General features: G+C 35.5%; 1 protein-coding gene across 1 annotated transcript; it reads right to left on the bottom strand.

Moving 5' to 3' along the window:
* Positions 1-589: 589 nt before the first annotated feature.
* LOC117420120 (glucoside xylosyltransferase 1-like) lies at positions 590-18,861 on the bottom strand. The gene is made up of 7 exons (XM_034033662.3): positions 18,427-18,861; positions 9,555-9,750; positions 9,098-9,229; positions 8,548-8,799; positions 6,357-6,480; positions 5,325-5,497; positions 590-2,343 (listed from the first exon to the last, which is right to left on the bottom strand). Exons 1-7 carry the CDS (start codon positions 18,642-18,644, stop codon positions 2,182-2,184), a joined length of 1,257 nt encoding a protein of 418 aa, XP_033889553.2. The 5' UTR covers positions 18,645-18,861; the 3' UTR covers positions 590-2,181.
* Positions 18,862-21,382: the final 2,521 nt, after the last annotated feature.

The following is a 21,382-nucleotide window of genomic DNA, read 5'->3' as shown; positions in this document are numbered from 1 at the left end:
GATGAATGTAAGGTTAACATTAGCAGATCCAAAATGTATTCAAAGTGTATGTTTAAGAAGAAAACTAAAAAATTGGCTGGTTTTACGGACTCTGATTAGCTTACCTAAAGTAATGCTAGGTAGTCCAAGACTTAATCTTGCTAATTGGGGTCTGTGAAACCAGCCCTAAATCTCAAGTATATACAGAATTCCTGTTCTAAAGTACATTTTACTGAGAAACCCAGTAGCCCATTCTGAAGTATATAGTTGTTAAAGGTTCTCATTTAAGGATTCAACCCAAAAATGGCGAGCTATTAACCTGACATATCCCTTCATGTAGCCATTATTAAATTTCTGCACATACCCTTGTGGGTATGTGCAGACTAGAGTCACAGACATGGCATCTTTCAACAGCAACAAAGCGAGACGCCACAGTTCAGTAATACTGCTCCATTCATATATATATATATACACATTCAGGAGAGAAAGGCTTTGGCTGATGGTAGAAACATGGTGAGTTAGGAGGCATTTTAGAGTTGTATTTAATGAGAGATAGTATGGGTAGTTCAGACTCCATCGTCCACGAACTGTTCAGTAATTGCTTCGTTCATTCAGGCAATGTCCAAATTATAAATAGGAGTTTAAAACAAGTTAATAAAAAATAAAAACAGATTTACTAAATAAAAATTCAGTGTTTTTCTCTTTGTATGCCATCCTTGTTTTTTTCCTTAAAAAATGTTTGGGACTATTTTCTTAGAACGCCTTTACTCAGCGGAAAGGTAGCTGACAAATTAGTACAAGTTTTAAAGAAAACAGTAAAAATAGTTTTTCTATCAGCGATAGTGACCTCTCGTGTGATAAATTAACCTTGACTTTCGTTAGCGCCTTCGGCTAGGGACGCATAATTCCCGTCGCAGTCAATTATCACACGGTACAGCCCTCATCGGCAGGCACTATCGCTTAAATATATGTATGACCCAAAAATTAGAATTCCAAATTTCACACTTCTGGGCAACAATCTATCCAAAAACATGTTCTATTTTTATACTACATTTAGTGCAACTTGATTATTTAAAACATATATTCGTATTCAGTAAACAAAATTCTATGAAAATTTGAACATTTTAAAAGTAATCTTTTTCAGGCATAAACAACAATAAGCAGAGCATAACTGATCTCATACAAGACACTTCGAGGTGTTTATTGGTTTTATTCAGAACACAGATGTGCATCAGTCTTCATTTCTGAGATTAGTAAAAACCAATAACTGTAAGTAGAATACAAAACTCCTTTAATTTTGAGATAAGAATCCTTTGAGTAGCTGCCACAAGGTCACTACACATTTTCTGAAACTGGAACTGTAAAGATAAATGTTCTGAATGTTCACAAGAAACTAAACAAAAGTTAATTAGACAAACACTCGGATACAATGGCACTGCATCTTGCCGACTAAGAAGTAATAAGAGTGTTTTAAAAAGTAAAACGGAAAATGTTGAAAAATTAGTGATAGATTATACTGTATATATAAATGTCTCCTTGGGTTTATCGCATGACAATTTTACTGGCTGTTAAATAAAAATAATAATTAATACTTATTGGCTTACCAGATAACGTGTTTGAACAGTATGCATTTGGACAGTGCCTATTTGGAAAATCCAAATGTTTGGCTTTCTATTCATAGATTAGTTTTTTAAATAAATGTATTTTAATGTATTACCAGACAGTTTAACTGTAACGATTTTGTTTAAAAATCTTCAGCCGTGTTTAACACATTACTGTGAACAGTCTTCTTCTAAATTATTTACTGTTAACACATGATTGTCAAAAAAGGTTCCCAGTCACAGATACATTTAAAACACATGAAACATTAAGACGCAGATTGTCAACTGTTTCAACCTAACACCCTTGACTGTTACAAAATGAAACCTCAATTAAGTAACAGTTGGGTTCACACACAGCAAAGTGAGATTAGTGCTTTTACAAACTGATACATTGCCTTCACAGCTTGGAAGTAACAATACAAAAAATGAGACGGGAAGAATAAATTCTACCTTAAGTCTGAACATACAGGACTTGGATTAGAACCGATTGATAATCCTCTTCCAGAGATTCCACAGAGGAGCCCCTCCATGATGACAAAACGCAGTTTGGAGTTCCTGAAGTTCAAAGTGAATGTTTGTATCAACATATCTGAAAACACAATTACCTTCCTCTTGAGACTTTGTCTTGAATCATTGCTATACTCTTTTGTAATTGCTTTGTAAATAAGTGTTGTACTTTTCCACAGTAAGTATGTGTTGTCTTTTGCAGATCTTGCTCAAGTGGGTATAGGAGAGAATGGACTGGGTCATCTCCAAATGTGTACTGTAAAACAAAAACACAAAAATTAAAAATGGTAAAATGGTCTGGGAAAAGGCCAAATTGAATTAAACTCAAAGTTTCCCATTTGTAAAGGGATCTCAGAAAAATGCAGTGCTTTCCATAAAAGGCTGTAGTTTTGATCAACTTTGTAACTCCTACAGAATTACTTTACTGAGACAAGTTGTTATGCAATACAAAACATTTCTCGGTTATCAACAAGGGCATAAACTCTTTCCTGAATAACCAGTTTTAGTTTTGTGATTTTAAAACACTTTAAAACCATTTAGACTCCTAAATGTAGTTTTTATCAACAACATTTACTATACCCCAAACTGGTCCTTTCCAGTAGTATCATGAATAAAGCATCAATGTAATTTCTCTTTCCAATAATGAAACTACTTTTACAATGCTCACAGGAAAGAAGGAGAAATTACATTTTTATGGGAGCTCATTTGCCTCGGATTGGTCTAGCATTAGGTCACCAAAAGAACATTAATTTATGACTATATACACATCAACCAGCAATAATAGCTGCCTTCTATTGATTTTATGTGGATAATTGTGCATATTCCAGATAAGCATCCTGGATCCTAAAAGCACCGTCGGCACTACATCTTTACAACTCTTCAGTGTGTTCAGTGATATAATGCTGGAGCACTTTATTAGCAATGAAAATCTAGTTTGGAGATTAGCTGTTGTCATCTAGGAATGAAAAGAAAAGCTGTCTCTGCTCATTTCAAACCATCCTGTCCCACAGGACTTACTCTCTCCAGAGGATTCAACTTTGTCACAATCTTTCCAGTAAGGAGAAACTATGAATATACATTTACAGACTAAGAATGGTGCTGTTGAATGATAACACTGACTGTATTGTTTCCTAAAAACTGGTAGGTACTGTACTCCTAGCATGACTTAAGTCAGATATCCTAACAGACCTAAATACCAAATAAGTGGAAATAACTATTAAACACCCATATAAAAGACAGCGATATGCAGTTTATGATCACCCCACTGGGGATCCCTACAGTATGTATGTTGGTCACACTGTAGATAGAACAGCTTATTCAGGTAAAAGGTTACAATATTTTTTAGCCCATACAAGAAGGTGCCTCTTAGTATGTCCTTGCATACACATGTATATCACTTGCAATAAAATTTATCAGAATCAGAATCTGTATCAGAATCTGGGGATATATGGAGGAACTTGACCCCATGTTCATATGCAAGAACATACATCTGTAGTTTACAAATAACTCAAAACAAGTGCATCACCAGCAAATTGAACTAATGATAGGCTAACTGATAGCAAATTATGTTACTGGTGGTGTAGTATCTAGAATGAGGAAATAAAATAATAAAAAAACAATAAAGAAAAGATTAAATGACATTGGCTCGGTTTACATGCAAAAATAAAAATGTCTCACCTTTGTCACTCTTTTAGGGAGAAATTTTCCTTAAATTCAAATAACCTAACAAGTTGAATTACGTTTATGAGATTTTACTTCAACACTATACACCATAGCCCAAGCCTAGAGCTGAGGTTGGTAGCCTGCAGCAGTAATATAGGAGTCCACTGGCACAAATACCCAGCTACACTAATTTAATACATTGTGGGGTACAAACATGAGTTTATTTTCTTCTTGGTAGGTACAAATCATAGATGCTACTTAGAGACAGTGACAAGAATTGCATCTTATCTTATTGCTAAAGGACATAAAAGTCTGAGCTTAAAGCAATCCGCTATATGATTACACACATGAAAACAACAAAAGTGTAAAGGACAAAAAGAAATCTCTTCCTCTGCTTTGCAAAGGGCTCTGTTACTTGTTTATTTATTCATTTATTTTGCCAAGGGTTTCTTTTTTACTTTGTAGTAGCTTCAGCTGTTCTTTATAACCTTGCGTATAAAACTACTAAACTATAAAGCACTATCATTTTAGGAGTCACCTGAAAATGAAAATAATTGTATAACGTTGAACAAATGCTGTCACATGAAAAAAAAACTCAATGAAGAGGTGTCTAAACCCCTCGTACTGTATGATTATTTTTTTATTTGATCAAAGAAGCTTGCCAGGGCTACTTTCAGCAGATCTCAGTTGTTAATAAACAATTGCTTGATACAGCCTATATATCGTAGAAAGTTGCGCAAGGTTATGTCACAAACGGGATCTTTGCTTTTGAACTTCTTGTTCTGCAAAAAACCCGTAGTTTTTAGTCAATTTGAGCTGTTTTTTAGTGTGAGAAGGCAATTTACCCACCCTTTTTAGCCAGACCATGTTCTGACCATGCACTGGCCACAGCATGAGCAATGTGCATGATATGCGCGTGCTACGTCACATTCTCAAGACAATGGAGAAAGAAGTTGGAGTTTCTAAACTGCATGTAAACCAAGCCATTGTTGATAAGGGGCTATTCAATGGCAGGTCACAGCGGGAAAGCTGGACAGCAAATGATGCATGACAGTTGCACAGGTGCCTGATGGTGTATCTGTGCAAATTTGGGCAAGTGATTGGGTGAAAATTGATGGCATCCTTAACATCTGCCAAGTTAAAAGAAATATTGATCTCTGTGTACTGAAGCCTCTGCAACACTGACATGCTTCACACCCCATGTAGGGAAATGTAGAGGATATACATCTGGTTTCATAGACACAGATTAACACAAATTTCAAGATATGTGCTAAATACGGGTCTGTGGAACCAGCCAATAAAGCATTCCCTTCGTATGACCAATTTGTCTCAAGAAAGGGTTCCATCCTCAGAAGAGAACTTTATATATTAAAAAAAAAAAATGTGGCACTTTTACAAAGACATGCAGCACATCTTAAAATCAGTAATACACACATTTGGTAAAGTTACTTTAATATACATCACTGGTATAATGTGGTGGAGTTACTGTGAAGATGGTCTGTTATGCATCAGTGTTGCACTTGTTTGCCAGTTTTCCCACTCCCACAAAAAATTATTAAACAAATAACTCCTTACTTGTTGTATTGCTTGGTAGATCGCTTTAAAAGCAGGCTGCTTATGATCATGATAAACTCCCCGGTTTCCATGAAGAATGAAGATGCCGCCTTCTTCAGCAGATTTGCAGTTACTGCCATAAATACAGTGATCAGGGCGATAATTCCAATGGCAGGGGAATACAAAAAGGCTTTCTGGATGGATAGGGAAAACATATTTCTTTCATATTAGTGCAAGCTTCCAAATACAGACAGGTAAGATTCACAGCAGGTCATCATCAGTGGCAGCATCTACATATAAATATACTGCCTAATAAATTCAGGCGATTCAGTCTAATTTATTGTGTTTATTTTCATTTTTGGAACATGGTTTAAATGCCTTGCAAAGTAGATGCCGTCACAAATTACACTTAACCTCATGTTACAGCTTTCATACAGAATTTTTTTTTTGGGGGGGGGGGAGGGGTGCTTTCTTCATGACTATTTTACAAAGCTTCATCTTTAACATTCCTGCATTCTGATTTAACAGCTAGATCAGTTATGGTCTCATACAATCGGTAGCTAAATCAGATGAAAAGGTTCAGCAGGGTTCAAAAAGATTTGAGATTTAGTATAGCTATTAATCAAGCATTCTTAAATATAGATGAAATTGATAAAAGGAGTGCGTGTGTGTGTTTGAAGAGAGTCATCTCTGAATGCTTATCATGTTTAAATATTGCTACCTCTCAGTGGTTTGTATCAGATGGATATTTAAGCATGTATTTAATCATACCCTAAAACTATTAGCTTACAATTTGCTTACACTGTCTGAAGCATCGTGGAACATGTTTTTGTTCTTTTTCGGTTATAGCAGAAAGTTTTTTCTTTTAAGGCAACATAGTCATCTTCAACAAAGGATTGCATTGTTAAGTCAACCAAGAAAGTACCATATGAAATTATTATTTGCCCCAAATTATACAAGCATGGTCCATGTTATATTATATGATCATTTTTTTCTTTTGAGAAATAAGTTTTTCCCTCAAATGCAGTTTAATAAATTGTTCATCAAGCTTACCTGGGTTGTAATGAAAGATGATATTTAATAAGTCTTGATCTCCCCAGGTTATGTTCAGTTTATATTTTTTAAGTGAGGACATGAGCAACTCCTCCCACTGTAGCTGTGCTGTAGTCATATCATTCTGTTAAAAAAAAAAAGAAAAAAGAAAAAAGGGAGATGACAACGCAATGTCAGGGATGAGAATTAAGGCTAATATTTTGGTGGCTCACAGGTTACCAACATTAAGGGAGATGCACAATGTGTACTCCAATTAGATGGTCACACACCAATAGCTTTTAGCCTAACCTTTTAGTTTTCTGATATGAAACACTTGAAGCATAACATGCACTTATCTAAAAATCGTGATGACAAAATAAGAGCTCTAATAAATATCAAATTATTTCTACACCATTAGCACATCACTCTATGCAGCTGCATGACATAACTCTGCCACCTGCTGTTTGCTTACAGTGATTAACTAGAAATCTACTTGAATTCCTCAACAAACAGTGTACGATGTTATGCAATAGATAAGTCTAAATATTAATACCTCCAATTGTAGTCCCTCTAAATTATGCCTTTTTATGCTTTTTTTTTTTAAACATTGACTTTATTATTCAAAGCATATATATATATATATATATATATATATATATATATATATATATATATATACATACACACACACATTTTGTTGGCACCTGAGCATACTCCACGACGCTTTCAAATTAGATTTTACATGTAGAATCTACACAAACTACTCCACATTGATAAAGTTAAAAAATGCATATAGAATATAAGTAAATACGATTTACAGAGAAAAACAGATTAATCTCAGTTGCATAAGTATTCAACCCCTTTGCTACTGCAGCCCTAAATCAGCTCAGGTGCAAATGATTTGTTTGAAAGGCCACAAAATTAGTGAAATGGTTTCAGCCTGTGTGTACTCAAAGTGGTTTAACTTGTAGATAATTTCACGCGGTATATAAAGACTTTCAAGATGCAACTCACATAGTGATCCAACAAAGCAATCGTGAAGACCAAGGAGCTTTTGCAACAAGTCAGGGACAAAGTGGTAGAGAGACAGAGCAGGAGAAGGGTACAAGAAAATTTCAAAGGTGCTGATTATCCCTCTCAGAACAGTGAAGTCAAGCAGCTGGGCAAACAGGAAACTGGTATGGCATGTCACTCTGAAGCCAAGAATGACCTTGAGAGATCTGCAAAGTTCTGTGTCTAAGATGGGAGTCAGCGTTCACACAACAACAAGCCGGTCGCTACACAAAGCTGGCCTGTATGGACGGGTGGCAAGAAAGAAGCCATTACTCAAAAAGCCTCATCTTGAAGCACGTATGGAGTTTACGAAAAAGCATGTAGATGATACTGCAGACATGTGGCGTTACGTCTGGCGCAAGCCCAACACTGCACATCACCCAGTCAACACCATCCCAACTGTCAAGCATGGTGGTGGCAGCATCATGTTATGGGGATGCTTCTCTTCAGCAGGGACTGGGAAGCTTGTCAGGATAGAGGGGAGAATGGATGGTGCAAAGTACAGGCGAATCCTTGAGGAAAACCTGCGAGTCAGCCAAGACTCTGAAACTGGGGAGGAAATTCACATTTCAACAGGACAATGACCCGAAGCACAAAGCCACAGTGGCCACAGTGGTTGAACAAGAAGAGAATTAATGTTCTTGAGTGGCCCAGTCAAAGTCCTGACTTGAATCAAATAGAAAATTTATGGCAAGACTTGAAAATTAAAGTCCATCAACAATCCCCAACAAAAACTTATCAGAACCGGAGCAATTTCCCTGTGAAGAATGGGCAACAATTTCACCATCCTACTGTGCAAAGCTAGTAGAGACCTATCCAAAAAGACTCATAGCAGTAATTGCAATTTGACTCACAAACATTGGACCCGGACAACCGCATTATAATGGGGTAGCATTATATTAAGCAGCTGCTTAATAACTATGCCCTCTTCTGAGTATGAATATTTAAAGAGCAAGTAGCTTCAAAACTGAGCAATACACAGCTGTGTCTTTATAGAAGCAAGCCCAATATTTTCACTTTTGCACTACTAAAAAAAAAAATAATAATTTGGCTGATCTGGCCCAGAACACATGTGTCAATGAAGTCACAAGTTACATACTTAACAGTAGAAGCATACATCAAATCAATGGGGGGAAAAAAAACAAAAACAAATGGCTACCTTAAAATACTTTTTTCGAATCCGAGTCATATTCATCAGCATGACTCCAGAGTTGATTCCAGTCTTGCCATAAAAAGGATGCCTGGCAAAGCGATTATACCATCCAATGCTAGGCTCTTCGTGCTCTGGTGCCACTGCAGCGATCTGAGTCGAATTAAATTCTCTAAAAAAAGACCACATCTCATCCACTGGCTGCAGAAACAAAATGTCTGTATCTACATACAGCAAAGAATCCACATCCTTAAGAATGATCTGAAAAACATCAACAAAAGTGTTAAGCAGGATCGTATCAGGTAAGACATGATATAAACAATGAACTGAATACATTATTTGGTAGCTGTACTTTCCATGTCATTTGTTGTGAGACTATTACAGACAGTAGCTCACTTGATCTGTAATAATTACTTCTATTTACAGCCAGAAATAACATTTCCCCATGCCTCCTCTCCAGAAAAACAGTTTAAACCTTTAGAGGGGAGGGGAGGGGAGGGGAGGGGAAGGGGTGGTTATTAAACTGCAGAGATGATCAGAAGATAAGAGTTGTACTTACAGGAAGAAAGAGCCTCTGGGATGCACAAGGTTTGAACAGTTTCTTCCATTCTGCAGCATTCTCGCTGGGGAATGTTATGGAGTACACAGTGTAGCTGAACTTTAAACGATAAGACTCTGACCAAGAATCCAGCTGCATAAACAAAGAAAATAATGGCGTATTGATTTTTACTGATTTGTATCAGCACCTGTTTTTATAACTTAAAACAAATACAGCAAATTTATAACCAAAATGTTTCTTCAAGCTCTACAGAGGCTATGTAACAAACAGTGTGGGATCCAGAGAGAGTATTGTTTTTGACAGAAGTGGATTTATGCAAAATAATCACTCTTCTACAGTTTATAAAATTGTTAGCAAATATTATAAGCAAACCACTTCAATGGCTGAAAAGTTCCAGAACACCATCATGTTATTTAAAAACTGAACTGTATGGCAGAATAAAATCGCTGTTACTTACCATGTCTTTAAATTTGACGTGTAGATTATCTTCAGCAAAGATGTGAAACTGAATGGGCTTGATATTAAATAAAACTACAGATTTCAACATTGTAACAGTCTCTTCAAGCCTCTCGCCACAGGCCACTACAGCAAGGTGCATCGTTTCCACAGGAGTGTTTGAGGGATCTGAGGCATCTGGTTTTCTCATAATGTATCTGTGTAAAAAGAAAAAAAAAAAAAAAGTTTAAGCATTTCTAAAAACTATGAAAGTCAAGTGTACTGAAGTCACTTGCCCGGATGAGAAACTCAAGATAAGTTTTGTTGTGTGAACAACCTAATAATGCAGGTTTTAGAATCCTGCATACATTGAGAACAGACTTAACTACAAATTATTTCCCATTTACCAGAAGGATCAAGATGCAGTGAACACCAAGCACTGGTCACAAAGTGTATGTATACAGAAAAGTTTTAAAACACCTCATAAACTTGTCACTTTCCATCTTCCCATTAAAAGTGAACTGCTAGATATTTTTATTGCATTGTCCAACCCATAAAAAGGCACAGTTTGCTCAAGTAGTAATAGTGTTCGTCATTCTTGCTTTCTATATTCTACTCAATAGTACAAGATTAGTATTGGGATGTGTATGCCTTTGCCTTTTTTTTTTTATTATTTCCTACTCTGAAGTGCTAAGATTTTGATTTTGTACCACAGTTACCATCTGTGGCTTTATTTATAAATGAAGAAGCTAGCATAAAGCTTCCTGACAGCATGGGTTATACTGTGTGCCTGAAAACAACTCTCCCACAAGTCCTCTCCCACAAAGCAGTCATCTGTTTTAACACCGAGGGCCAACTTCTGTTCACACAAGCTGTTCTTTATTGCCAAAAAAAATATGAAATGTACATCCAGTTTAAAATGGCATCATGGTGTTCATACATCCCTCAGATTAATATTAACAAAGTTACAATTATGTGGGAATTTAGTCAAATGATCTAAAGACTGGCAGATCTAAATAGCACCACTGTTCAAAAAGGGCCCTTTGTGTACCAAAGTCAGATGGCAAAGCAGCTGTTTGGATCAATTGAAAAGACTAAACCTTTTTTTTTTTAAATTCAATTGAGACATTTTATATAACAGTTAATCTAATAAAGTCTCAACACTTCTAATAAATCAATCAACAAAAAAATGAAATCTTAGAAAATGGTTTCAAAAGCTAAAAAAATATAAAAATAGGTATATTAGTATTGTGTATTAGGTTAATAATCTGCTGTTTTGAGCAGTCTGTAACCTTCCTAGACTAGAGGTCTGCAGTGTTGAAAGAGTTATATGTAGTTCTTATGAGTCATCATAGAATCTATCAGGAATAAACATTTCTAGACAAACTTTTATAACTAAATATGTATACATTTCTGACTTAACGCACAGCAGCTATAGCAGACAAATTACAGAAAATGAACTGTATAGCAATTGTCTGAATAATTCTTAATCAGAGCACACACATTTCAGATTATGCTTAAAAACATTCACCGTTATGCAAACACAAGTATTTTATCAAGGACCAGCAATCTATGGCATATAAAGGTCTTATATTTTCTGTAAAAAAACCTAAACTTTGGTATGCACTGTGCATATTCTTGAAATACTCACTTTTTATTTTATGCACGTTTAGGATTATTATTATTATTATTATTATTATTATTTTCTTAGCAGACGCCCTTATCCAGGGCGATTTACAGTCGTAAACAAAAATACATTTCAAGATCAAACGACTAAGCACTAAGGACAAACCGATCCATCCATACACATGTACAACAATTGGGCGCTATTGCAAGTCGGATTCTGAAATTGGTTACTGGGAGACAATTTTTTCTTCCTTCTACTTAACAATCTAAGCTGGAATGAAGATAATGTTGTCTGATTTATTTTCCAGGTTTATCAATTGAACTCCATACATGGTGGATTAAATGATCTCTACAGAGCTTTTTTTTTGTTTATTTCTTTTTCTTCAAATGATGCGCTCTCTTTTTAGCATCTTTTCAAAATTGTTTTTTTTACTGCTTAAAATATTCTTAAACCAGGGTTATTAATGGTTGGCAATATGGTTTCTTTCAGCTTTATACAATTTGTTCAGTAAGTAAAAATAACATAAATCCACAAATTCATTAATAAATTGATAGGACTGGATAATGTATAAAGAACATACTGATTGGTTATATGGATTTAACCAATTATAAGTATATTAAGACCCCAAAGAATTTATGCATTTTGATGACCAATTTAGCATTTGATTCAGGACAGTAAAAGGGCTACTGGGGTAGGTTATTTTCAACAGGCCAAGCTGTCTAATTTCCCCTTTTAGGACACTGAGTAGCAACTACCACTGGCCCAATTTTATTAGAAAAGTGGTGATTAACCACGGTAACCAAAGATTCCCATATCTGATTAAATACAAATTGGTGGTCCTGCAAGTTTTACCTTTTAGAGAATTAAATACTTGGGAGTTTACAGTGTTTTAAATTAATGTTTATTTGATTTACTTATTAACTGCATCCATGCAAATTAACAGAAGTTAATTTCAATTTATTTGATTACTGTATACTATTACAGTCCTGTAAAGTCAAGCCTACCTAAAAGCAGCTTCCCAAAAGCAGTTCTTTCCACAAACACCAGAGGGCAGTCTCCAATAGGGATTCCAGAAAGACACTGAAAATCTCTTACACCTGACAGGACTAGATCAAACATGCTATGTATAAAATAGCACTTATCTGAATATAAATAACCAGTCAGAAGGTGAAAAAAAGAATGGGCCTTGTTTATAGAAGGTGGCATATTTCAGCAGCAGTCATGCTTACCTTCAGGGGTTGGAAAAAAGTTTGAAACACTACTATCCATAGTACAGTACACACTTTTGTATGGACAATCTTGAAAGCACATACTCTTCCAACATGCATGAATGAATTAGCGACAGTATCTCTGCAGATCAATTTAAAAACCTCACCATGTGGAATTAGTGCCATCCTGATTGCCCTACACACCAGTGACAGTGTTGTAGCAGGTTTTTCTTTGTTTTTTTTGGCCCAAACTCTGCATTTTATTGTCTGTCTTATGACTTTCTAATTTCATCCATTCTTCTTCCAACTATAGTTGAAAACTTGCTTTGCACATTCGATTTCATATACTCTTGAACACTTGAACAGTAAATCAAATAACAATTAGAAGTTTAAAAATGGTTCAGTTTCTGAATTTACTTTATTTAATTTTTGTTCTTTCAAAAGGTCTGCCAAACAAAACAAAAAAAAACACAATTTCTGTTTTTTCAACCTATTAATAAAAAATAAAACTATATTATTATTGTTTATTTGGCTGACACCTTTATATTGAAATTATTGTTTGAAAAAAAACTAGTGCCCTATTCAAAAAGGCCAAATAATACTTTATTAAATGTTATGTGATCGACATGTTAAGAAGCCAAAATCTAATGATACTTAAGTGTTTTATTAATTAAAAATAACTTTGAAAAAAACTTTTTTTTTTTATATAAAAGGACTACAAGAACTAAAAAGAAATGTCACGGATATACAGGAATCAATACAAAGAGTTACAGTATTTAAACAACTTAATAATTTGTCATTTTATGGCTGCATTAAATGTAATAAATAAAAATGTGTTCTACAGTTAAATATATAGTTGGATGTTATTCTTCTGGTTCCATGTTATTACACAGAGAAATATTAAGATTGCATCGGAAGATATTTTGATTATTGTTCGTAAATATACTAGCAGTCCTATTTCTTTGTCATGCAAGTCAACAAAACAAAACAAAAAACTGGCTCCCCAAGATCACCCTGAATTTCAAGCTTTGGTATTGTCAGCAGGCCAAGGGCTGAAAGACGGGTAAATGAAATGAAAGAGCCGAAACCAAGAGCAACAAGAAACTCAAAAAGAAGATGACGACGTGCTGATCCATCGGGTTTCAGGTTTGATGGCTGGCACTGCACTTACAGAAATTGGAAAAGTGAGTTGGGAGTATTTTTTTTAGCTAAAAAAATAAATAAAAATCTCAAACTACACCAAAAAAACAGAATTACATTCATATGACATATTTTTAAAAAGCCAGGCCATTGATCATATCTCTAATTAACACGGCTCAGCACATCAGTATGGCTTCTGTATGCTGTTCATACTGTATAGGAAGTTGTATGACTGTAGTTGTAGCATATCATTTCAATAGAATTCCCTAAAAATCTACAGAAAACAGTGCAATACTGATGAAGTCCTACACATTTACACTCCTCAGTAGTTATTTCCTATGTTATACTGTTTCAATAAACAAACAAGATGTGTTCTAAAATGCATGGTCTGATGTCACTCTCCTGGTTTCTTCTTACCTACACCTAGAATTGCACACAGATTACACGGTTGATTACAGTAACTGTAACAGTCACATTGCTTTTTCTCAACAAATCAAAACAAAGACAAAACTGAATTTCAAGCTTTGATACTGTCAGCAAGACAAGGACCAGATAACAAAAGCAAATAAGAGGAAAAAAACAAATAGCAATAAAAAGATTTTTAAAACGTGGAGCTATAACAATCCTTTTCTGGATTCAAAGAAGTAGAGATGGGAGTACAGTATTTTTTTAATCAGCTTGGCTCTCTAAATTTTAATTTAATATAAGGTTTGTGACAATGACAGTACTTTAAAAAGGGCCAGCACAGTACTGTAGTCTATGTTGGCAGCCTCTGATAGAAGGTGTTGTGTTTGGTTATGTACTGTCTATTCACCAAATCTACACCATGCTGGTACAATTCCAAAACGTTTCCCTGGTGAAAACCATCTGCTTTAGTCATATATATTCTTGTTTGTAAATATGAGTAACTATTTATTGTGAACACATTTAATTTCTACAGCAGTTGTTAGATTGAGCTCCAATGATGGCATTTTTGAAGATAAGCACATCCCCAGACTAGGGATGGAAATTTTTAACAATTAAAACGTATAAACTCTAAAGAAGTGGTTAAACGTTGAATAATATGCTGGACGTACAACTGGGCACGTGACAAATTTCACCAAATGCATATTTTTTTTATGTATTCATTTTAGTAATATATCATTATATACAGTAGTCCATCGCGTATCCGACATCTGAGGTGCCAGAGTAAGGGCAGATATAAAAAGGAAGGGGTTTGGCAATTAACTCCAAGTAGTTTTTCTAATTGGTGCAACAGAAAGATTGAAACTGAGGCAGGTTTTACTCTCGGTCGATCTGGCGCTTCATTGGTGCGCTCTGTGTTCACGCTGTAGTAGGCTTGGTATGGTATCCAGTCCACGAAGTAATAAAGTTAAATGACAAGCATTTTTTCTGACTTGAAATGAAAACACTCAGAAATTACTGTGAATGTAGTTACTGATGGCAGTAAAGACCAAACATCCATAATAATCAGAACGTTCTAGATGGCGACTTATTTAGGCGACATCCCTTTGAATATATATAACACGATTGTAAAGTGTTTTTTTTTCAATATTAATTCAGAGAACGCAGAAGTGTAAATAAATTATGCATAGGCTTTAGTTTACCAGTACACTTTTACATAAATGTCCTTGATATCTATGTAATTTGTCAACAGAAGGGGGTACTTAAAAAAAAAAAAAAAAAAAAAAGATTTTCCTGTTTGTGGCACTGATCCCTGAACAGTAGAGTTAATAAGACAATATATTGGGATCTGTGCATACTAATTCTGTAACATATGTAAGCTGTGTTTGTTTTTCTATTCTTATTATTGGTTTTGTTCTTTGAATATAATAACATTTAAAAAAAAAATGAGCTTATTCACAGGGCCAGCACAGGTACATCTCAATAGTGCAGTGCAAATACAAAGAGAGACATTTACTAAGATACAAATAATAGTACTAATGCTTTAAAAAGACCAAATTCCCATTGGGCTTATTTATTAATTTTCTTTTATATTATATTGATTTTTTTAGAATTACATGCAGGACAGCCGCTATAAGGGCGTTACCTTTATTAAAAATGTGCACGGATGAATCCACCGGTCAATCAACTAATGCCTATAAATTAACCGATCAAAAATTTAAATCGCGCGACAGCCCTAATGTCAATATATACTTTGGTGTGTACATGTTTTTCTTTTTCTTTTTTACAAAGTCTTTCCAATGTCAAAACCTTATTTGCTTATTTAGGGTTTCTTTGCTTAGAAAATACTAACCAGGACTGTCAGTATACATCAGAATGTAATATAAAGAGTGTGTGTGTATGGTTTAAACGCTGTCAATTTTGTTTCAGTTCAAACTTAAAAACCTGAAAATATTACATTTTTGTGTTTTTACTATACTGAAACTGCCTTTCATGCTGAACTTGCATAAGAGCAGTCAACTATTTGTTAATCTGTGGTATACAGTAACAACTGAGCTATACATTTCTTGACAAACTAGATTATGCACACAGGACTCAAAGGCAACAGACAAGACAACAACGAGAAATTGACAAAGCACTTCATCTCGAGGCCCATGTTACCCTCATTAACAAAAGAAAAGGAATGTCTATATTCTGAAATGGTTTTGTCATGACAAAGGCTGTAAATTACTCACAGTCTTGCTGTGTTGACGACAGAAACACAGTTCTATATCTTGTGCTGATTTCTGTTAAGTTTGATTTTGGGGGGGCATTTGAGAAGATGTTAGCCTATATTTATGCACATCAGGACATACAGTACTGTATTCCCCTTCTGATTAAATTGACCACACTAATGTGCTTTTTGCCAGCCTAAGCCAACATGTGTTGGGGTTATTGCAATTGATTTGCTGTAGCCGCCACTGTTTGAACAATTAAAATGTGAGCAAAGCTGCTTAACTAAGATGTACAATTCGAATTAAAAGACTTGCAGTATCTTTTACAGATGTTAGTTTTCACAAATGGTTATTTTTAATGTTGATACCAGCAACAGCAGTACTTACCAGCAGCTGTTTAGCTCAACTGAATAAACACCTTTAATTTCATTTACATACTGAAAATATTCAGAATATGTAACTGATATGAAAAAGCCATTTACTGTCTGACCTGGGATCAATCACAATTGTAACTGTGCAATTATTAATTAATTGCAATTGTAGTTGAACCTTGGCACAACTGCGTAATTGTAATTATACCATATAGCTGATCAATTATGCATGTATTTGTCACTTATTTTTTCAGAATTTGATAAAGACTTGATCCACTGCATATTAGGATCATTCTGCTGAATGACACTTCCAATTACAGCAGCATTGTTAGCTGCTGTAATGTTCTGGTAATGCTGGGTGTCAGAAGATGTTCAACCGACTTCCACCAAGCTGCTCAATATGCTAACGGTCAGCAAATGTTTTAAAAATGCAGGAAAACACATACAAAAGCAGAACAATTACCTACAATCAGAAAGGATCAGCACAACAATTATATGCTGTAAAGCCTAATCAGGCAACACCTGGATGGTTGTTATAGGAGTATTTGGAAAACTGCTGCAGGCATCCTGCAGCCAGACAAGCAGTAAGTAGCAGGATTCCGAAAAATATAGCGTTCTACTCCCCATGTGTTGCTACAACTGCGTACGTGTATTTTTTTCATTGTTAACATCATGACAACTTTTTACACTTGTAACTTTAGAGTCCGTTTCAAAGCTCTTTCAAATTGCCCGCTCTAGTGCACTGTGGTTTGAGATCTGTCCTGCCTAAATCACTGCAGGAAGAGTGATTAAAAGAATAATAATAATAATAATAATAATAATAATAAATAATAATAATAATAATAAAACATAAGTGCTCTGGCTTTTTTGTTGCGTACCACATCGTTATTGCGGTGTTACCTGTTTGACAATGTGGGCAATAATCCTTACACCATCAGTGCACTAGAGTGGACAGTAGAGCTTTGAAACAGACTAATAAAGTCTTAAGTGTAAAAAGTTGTCAGGATGTTAACAATGAAAAATACATTTTTACACGTTATTTAAACAGTTGTAGCAACGCGTGGGGCCGGGTAACGCTATATTTTGCACCCGGCTACTTCCTTAACGCTATCCTTACTTCAACCTTTATAAGTGGAGTACATTTATTTTGCCATGCAGTTACACACTTATTTTGAACGTCCTCCTCTGCGGTCCAGAATCGAACCGCCGAACCTCGACTCTAAAGGCAGCCACGCTAGTTTCGCAAACAACTTCCTTTTTGGTTGGGATATTGTATTTACCAAATTCTATAGAATTGACTGTAATATCCCTGTGTTGTACTAATGTCCAGCTGTATCTCTACAAGTTAACTACACGCAGAAAGTAGTTACATTTTCTAAAATGCTTATCTGGCGAGATGCACATCTACATTTGATTTTTTTGTACTGTTCAAAAATGGAATATTATTAATAAACTTCATTTGCCTGTTCTACTTTTACGATTAGGTTTGTTTGTTTGTTTTTCTGATTTTTGAAGCAGCCTTTACATGGAGACCTAGTGGTTGGTACTGATTACAAAGTCGTTTTAAGTAGTCGTAGCAATAACGTGTAATCGTAGTAGTCGTGGCTGTAGTCGTTGTCATAATAGTAATCATACCAATTTCCGTTTGACGTTGAATTGAAGATGACTTGAGTCACCGCTTATCTGGTAATGTAATGAAAAGTGGTATCATCTGCTGCACGCAATCAAAGTTTTGGCAACATGACTAAGTTGCTGCTAGAATGATTCACAACAGCATTATGAATAAATAAAACCTCCAGTTTCATTTAACTAAGTGATACAGACCTACACAAATAGCTATTGCGGTTGACAGTACATTTATGATGTTACTTATAGAAATGGACTACAGTGATCACGTTTACATATGGGTGCATATAAAGTTCGTACTTACCTGTTGTACCAGTGCTGATCCTCCAGGCCTGTTTTTCCCGCCCCTTTCCCGGCTCCGTGTCCGCTCTCCCCCGGCAGAAAAGCGGTTCTCTGCTGTGGTTTCCTCCCCATCCATCCGTCATGCGGCTCCAGAGACGCAGCGAGCTGGCTAAACACATACAGTATTGAACATAAACCAAACAAAATACAGCCGAGGAGCACGCGGAGGTACCGCCGCATTGTTAGTAAGATATTTTAAACCTGAATTTCCTACATTAGTAAAAAGTCAGAACCCCAAAAAGGGCCGTCTAAAGGTGTTATAGGCACAGCAACGTCCACCACATTGGCACCTCCTCCGCTGTCAAAGCAAACAAGCTGCATTGACTTCTGGGAGGAAGAAACCAGAGCGGTGACATTCACAAACACACACCAGCCTTTCGAGCTGGCGGTTTACGTAGTAACCGGATAGCAAGGTTATTGGTATGGATTCATACATGTACGGTACTGTTTGGTTTCAAACTTAACAGAGTTCCCCAGACACCAAAATGTATAACTTTACACTTTTTTTTTTTTTTTTTTTTTAAACTAACAGTATGCATTTACTGTAGTTTTTGGGGTTATGTTCATAACAAACCATTTCTCTTATATAGAAAATATTTTACTTTAAGTTTACAATGTTAACACTAGAACTACATTTCTTGTCATTTTAAATGGAGTGGAATATCAGCTAATTAGTTCAGTGGTGTATATTAAAATTGTGGGATTTTCTTTGCATAGGCTACTATTTTCATTGTGTTATGCTGCTTACCCAAAATCTTTTCTGTGCACACACTATACATATTGATGCTGTCTATATTATAGTTGATAAATTACATCTTCCTCTCCAGCCCTGTGTATGAAAAGCATTTACTACACTATTGATTAAAACATTGTGATGTCATAATCAACATTCCTCCTGAACTATTGATTATAGTCTATAATCTTTATGTTTCTTTTTCATATGTTGTATACAAATACTGATAAATCTTTAGCACACCCATAGGAATGCCTTTTGCACATGGCACCCTCAATCTAGTGAAGATCAAAATATTGAAACAAATCAGCTGGGAACAACTCTATCAAGAACACTTTTGCCATCTCAACAAAGTTTATCAGACAATGATTAAAAACACGACTCCAGTATCTCTGCTGAGTGTAGTTAGAAAGAGGAGAAAACAGTGGAGTGGACAGGAAATACATTTCACTTTATTTTGGGGGGCAATATCTGAGCTGTCTTAACCTTTTAAGGTATTTTGTACTATGCTTTAGTTGATTACTGTGCACAGCCCTGGGAGGAAAGAACAGGTTGGATTATATCAATTATACATTTTCTACAGTACTAGTTGTCTTCAGTTGCTCCCTCGGAATGAAGTGGACAGGACTGTAAAACCATTATTTGGTGTGTGGACCAGCCCAGACACAGCATCCCCAGTTAAAATATGTGAATTGAAGATCTTAAGCAACCGACTGAATATACAGCTTAGTGCATCACATTCAATGCCTTACCAATGTGCTTATAGAAAGCTTAGTTATTTCTGCTTAAAGAACTTTGAACACCTTGACATGTCATAATATCTAATGAGGTATCAGTGATCAAGTATCTTGCAAAGCATTAGTGTGTCCTGGCAATGTCCTCTGTAATCTGAGACTGCCTTTTACACATATCTATTCAGCCAACTTATTTGTCATTGTAAAGCAATGACATAGGAATTAAACAAACAAAACAAAAATAGTGTACTGTTAGGATAGCTTTGTTATGTCCTTAATATTAAGACAGGACAAGGGTCTATAAGATGGGACACAAATAACGTGTTTAGTACAGGACTTGTTTCACCTGTAATGGAATTACCATAGGGTGTATTTGCAGAAATTAACTTGTCTAATGGCACATTTTTATTTTCATGCATCTTAAATCCTTTTGCAGTTCATCTAATTTTAAGGTAATTTGTTACTACTTTGCATTTAGTGTGGTTACCATCTTTAATTCAGTATTCAGTATGTGGTTCATCCTTAGGAGATGTGATTAATATTAAAAGATAACATTTTTCAAAAGCAATGGGCCCTGATTATAGTATTGTTTAGTTGCGATTCCAGTGCCACGTACCATGTTCTGGACACACACACCATTTTCCAACTCTCAGCCTCTCTTTCTAATTAATTACAGGTCTATGCCTTGAGGTGGAAAGGATCACTGTTCATTACAAGCTCACAAACACCATGCTCGGCAAGAACGCATCTGTGCACACCACCTGAGAACTGCGACATTTGGCAGAGGAAATGCAGCTTAGGTTTTGAATGTGTCCACAGAGGAAAAAGGTGCTGTTTTTTTTCTGAGTTCTGTTAGTGTTGTGTAGGGATATTGCTGTACGATTGAGTCATTTACAGAAAAATGTCTCCAATGTGAAACAAAGATACATGCAATTTGATTTAATGATTTAATTTGTAGCCTACTATAGAGCATGTCTTAGGATTCCATATTTACCCTTGACACCGCTTTAAAAATTGTGCCATTGAATTTTGAGGCAGAAAACAGACGTGCTTGTACAACATCAGTGCAGTAAAACACCGGAACTTATTGCACATTTTCAGAATATTTAGTTTTTCTCTATTGGGATTTCTTGTTAAATCATTATTTAAAATCAGGCTTACATAAATCCCTTTTCAACCAGAAATCACAGCTGCATACCCCTAGTGGTCATTTCTAAAACTCACCTCACTTTTTCGCGGTTTGCGGTGCAGGTCACAAAATGTAATTTTCAGGTCGGAATTGGAATTGCCAAAAATGTGTTCTGTCCTTTCCCAAATAACGCATTAGAAGGTAAATGTACTGCTATTTCCTGCACTAAAGCAGGAGGGGATGGTAGGAATCAGCTGACTAAGCAGTGTTCTTCTTTTGTATTGCTGCTTGTTTGATACGTCAAGATCCTTTTATCACGTCT

This window comes from Acipenser ruthenus, chromosome 14, assembly GCF_902713425.1.
Source record: "Acipenser ruthenus chromosome 14, fAciRut3.2 maternal haplotype, whole genome shotgun sequence".
Classification (NCBI taxonomy): domain Eukaryota; kingdom Metazoa; phylum Chordata; class Actinopteri; order Acipenseriformes; family Acipenseridae; genus Acipenser; species Acipenser ruthenus.
Note: the sequence above shows the minus strand (reverse complement) of the source record. Positions and strands in the feature narration are given on the sequence as shown.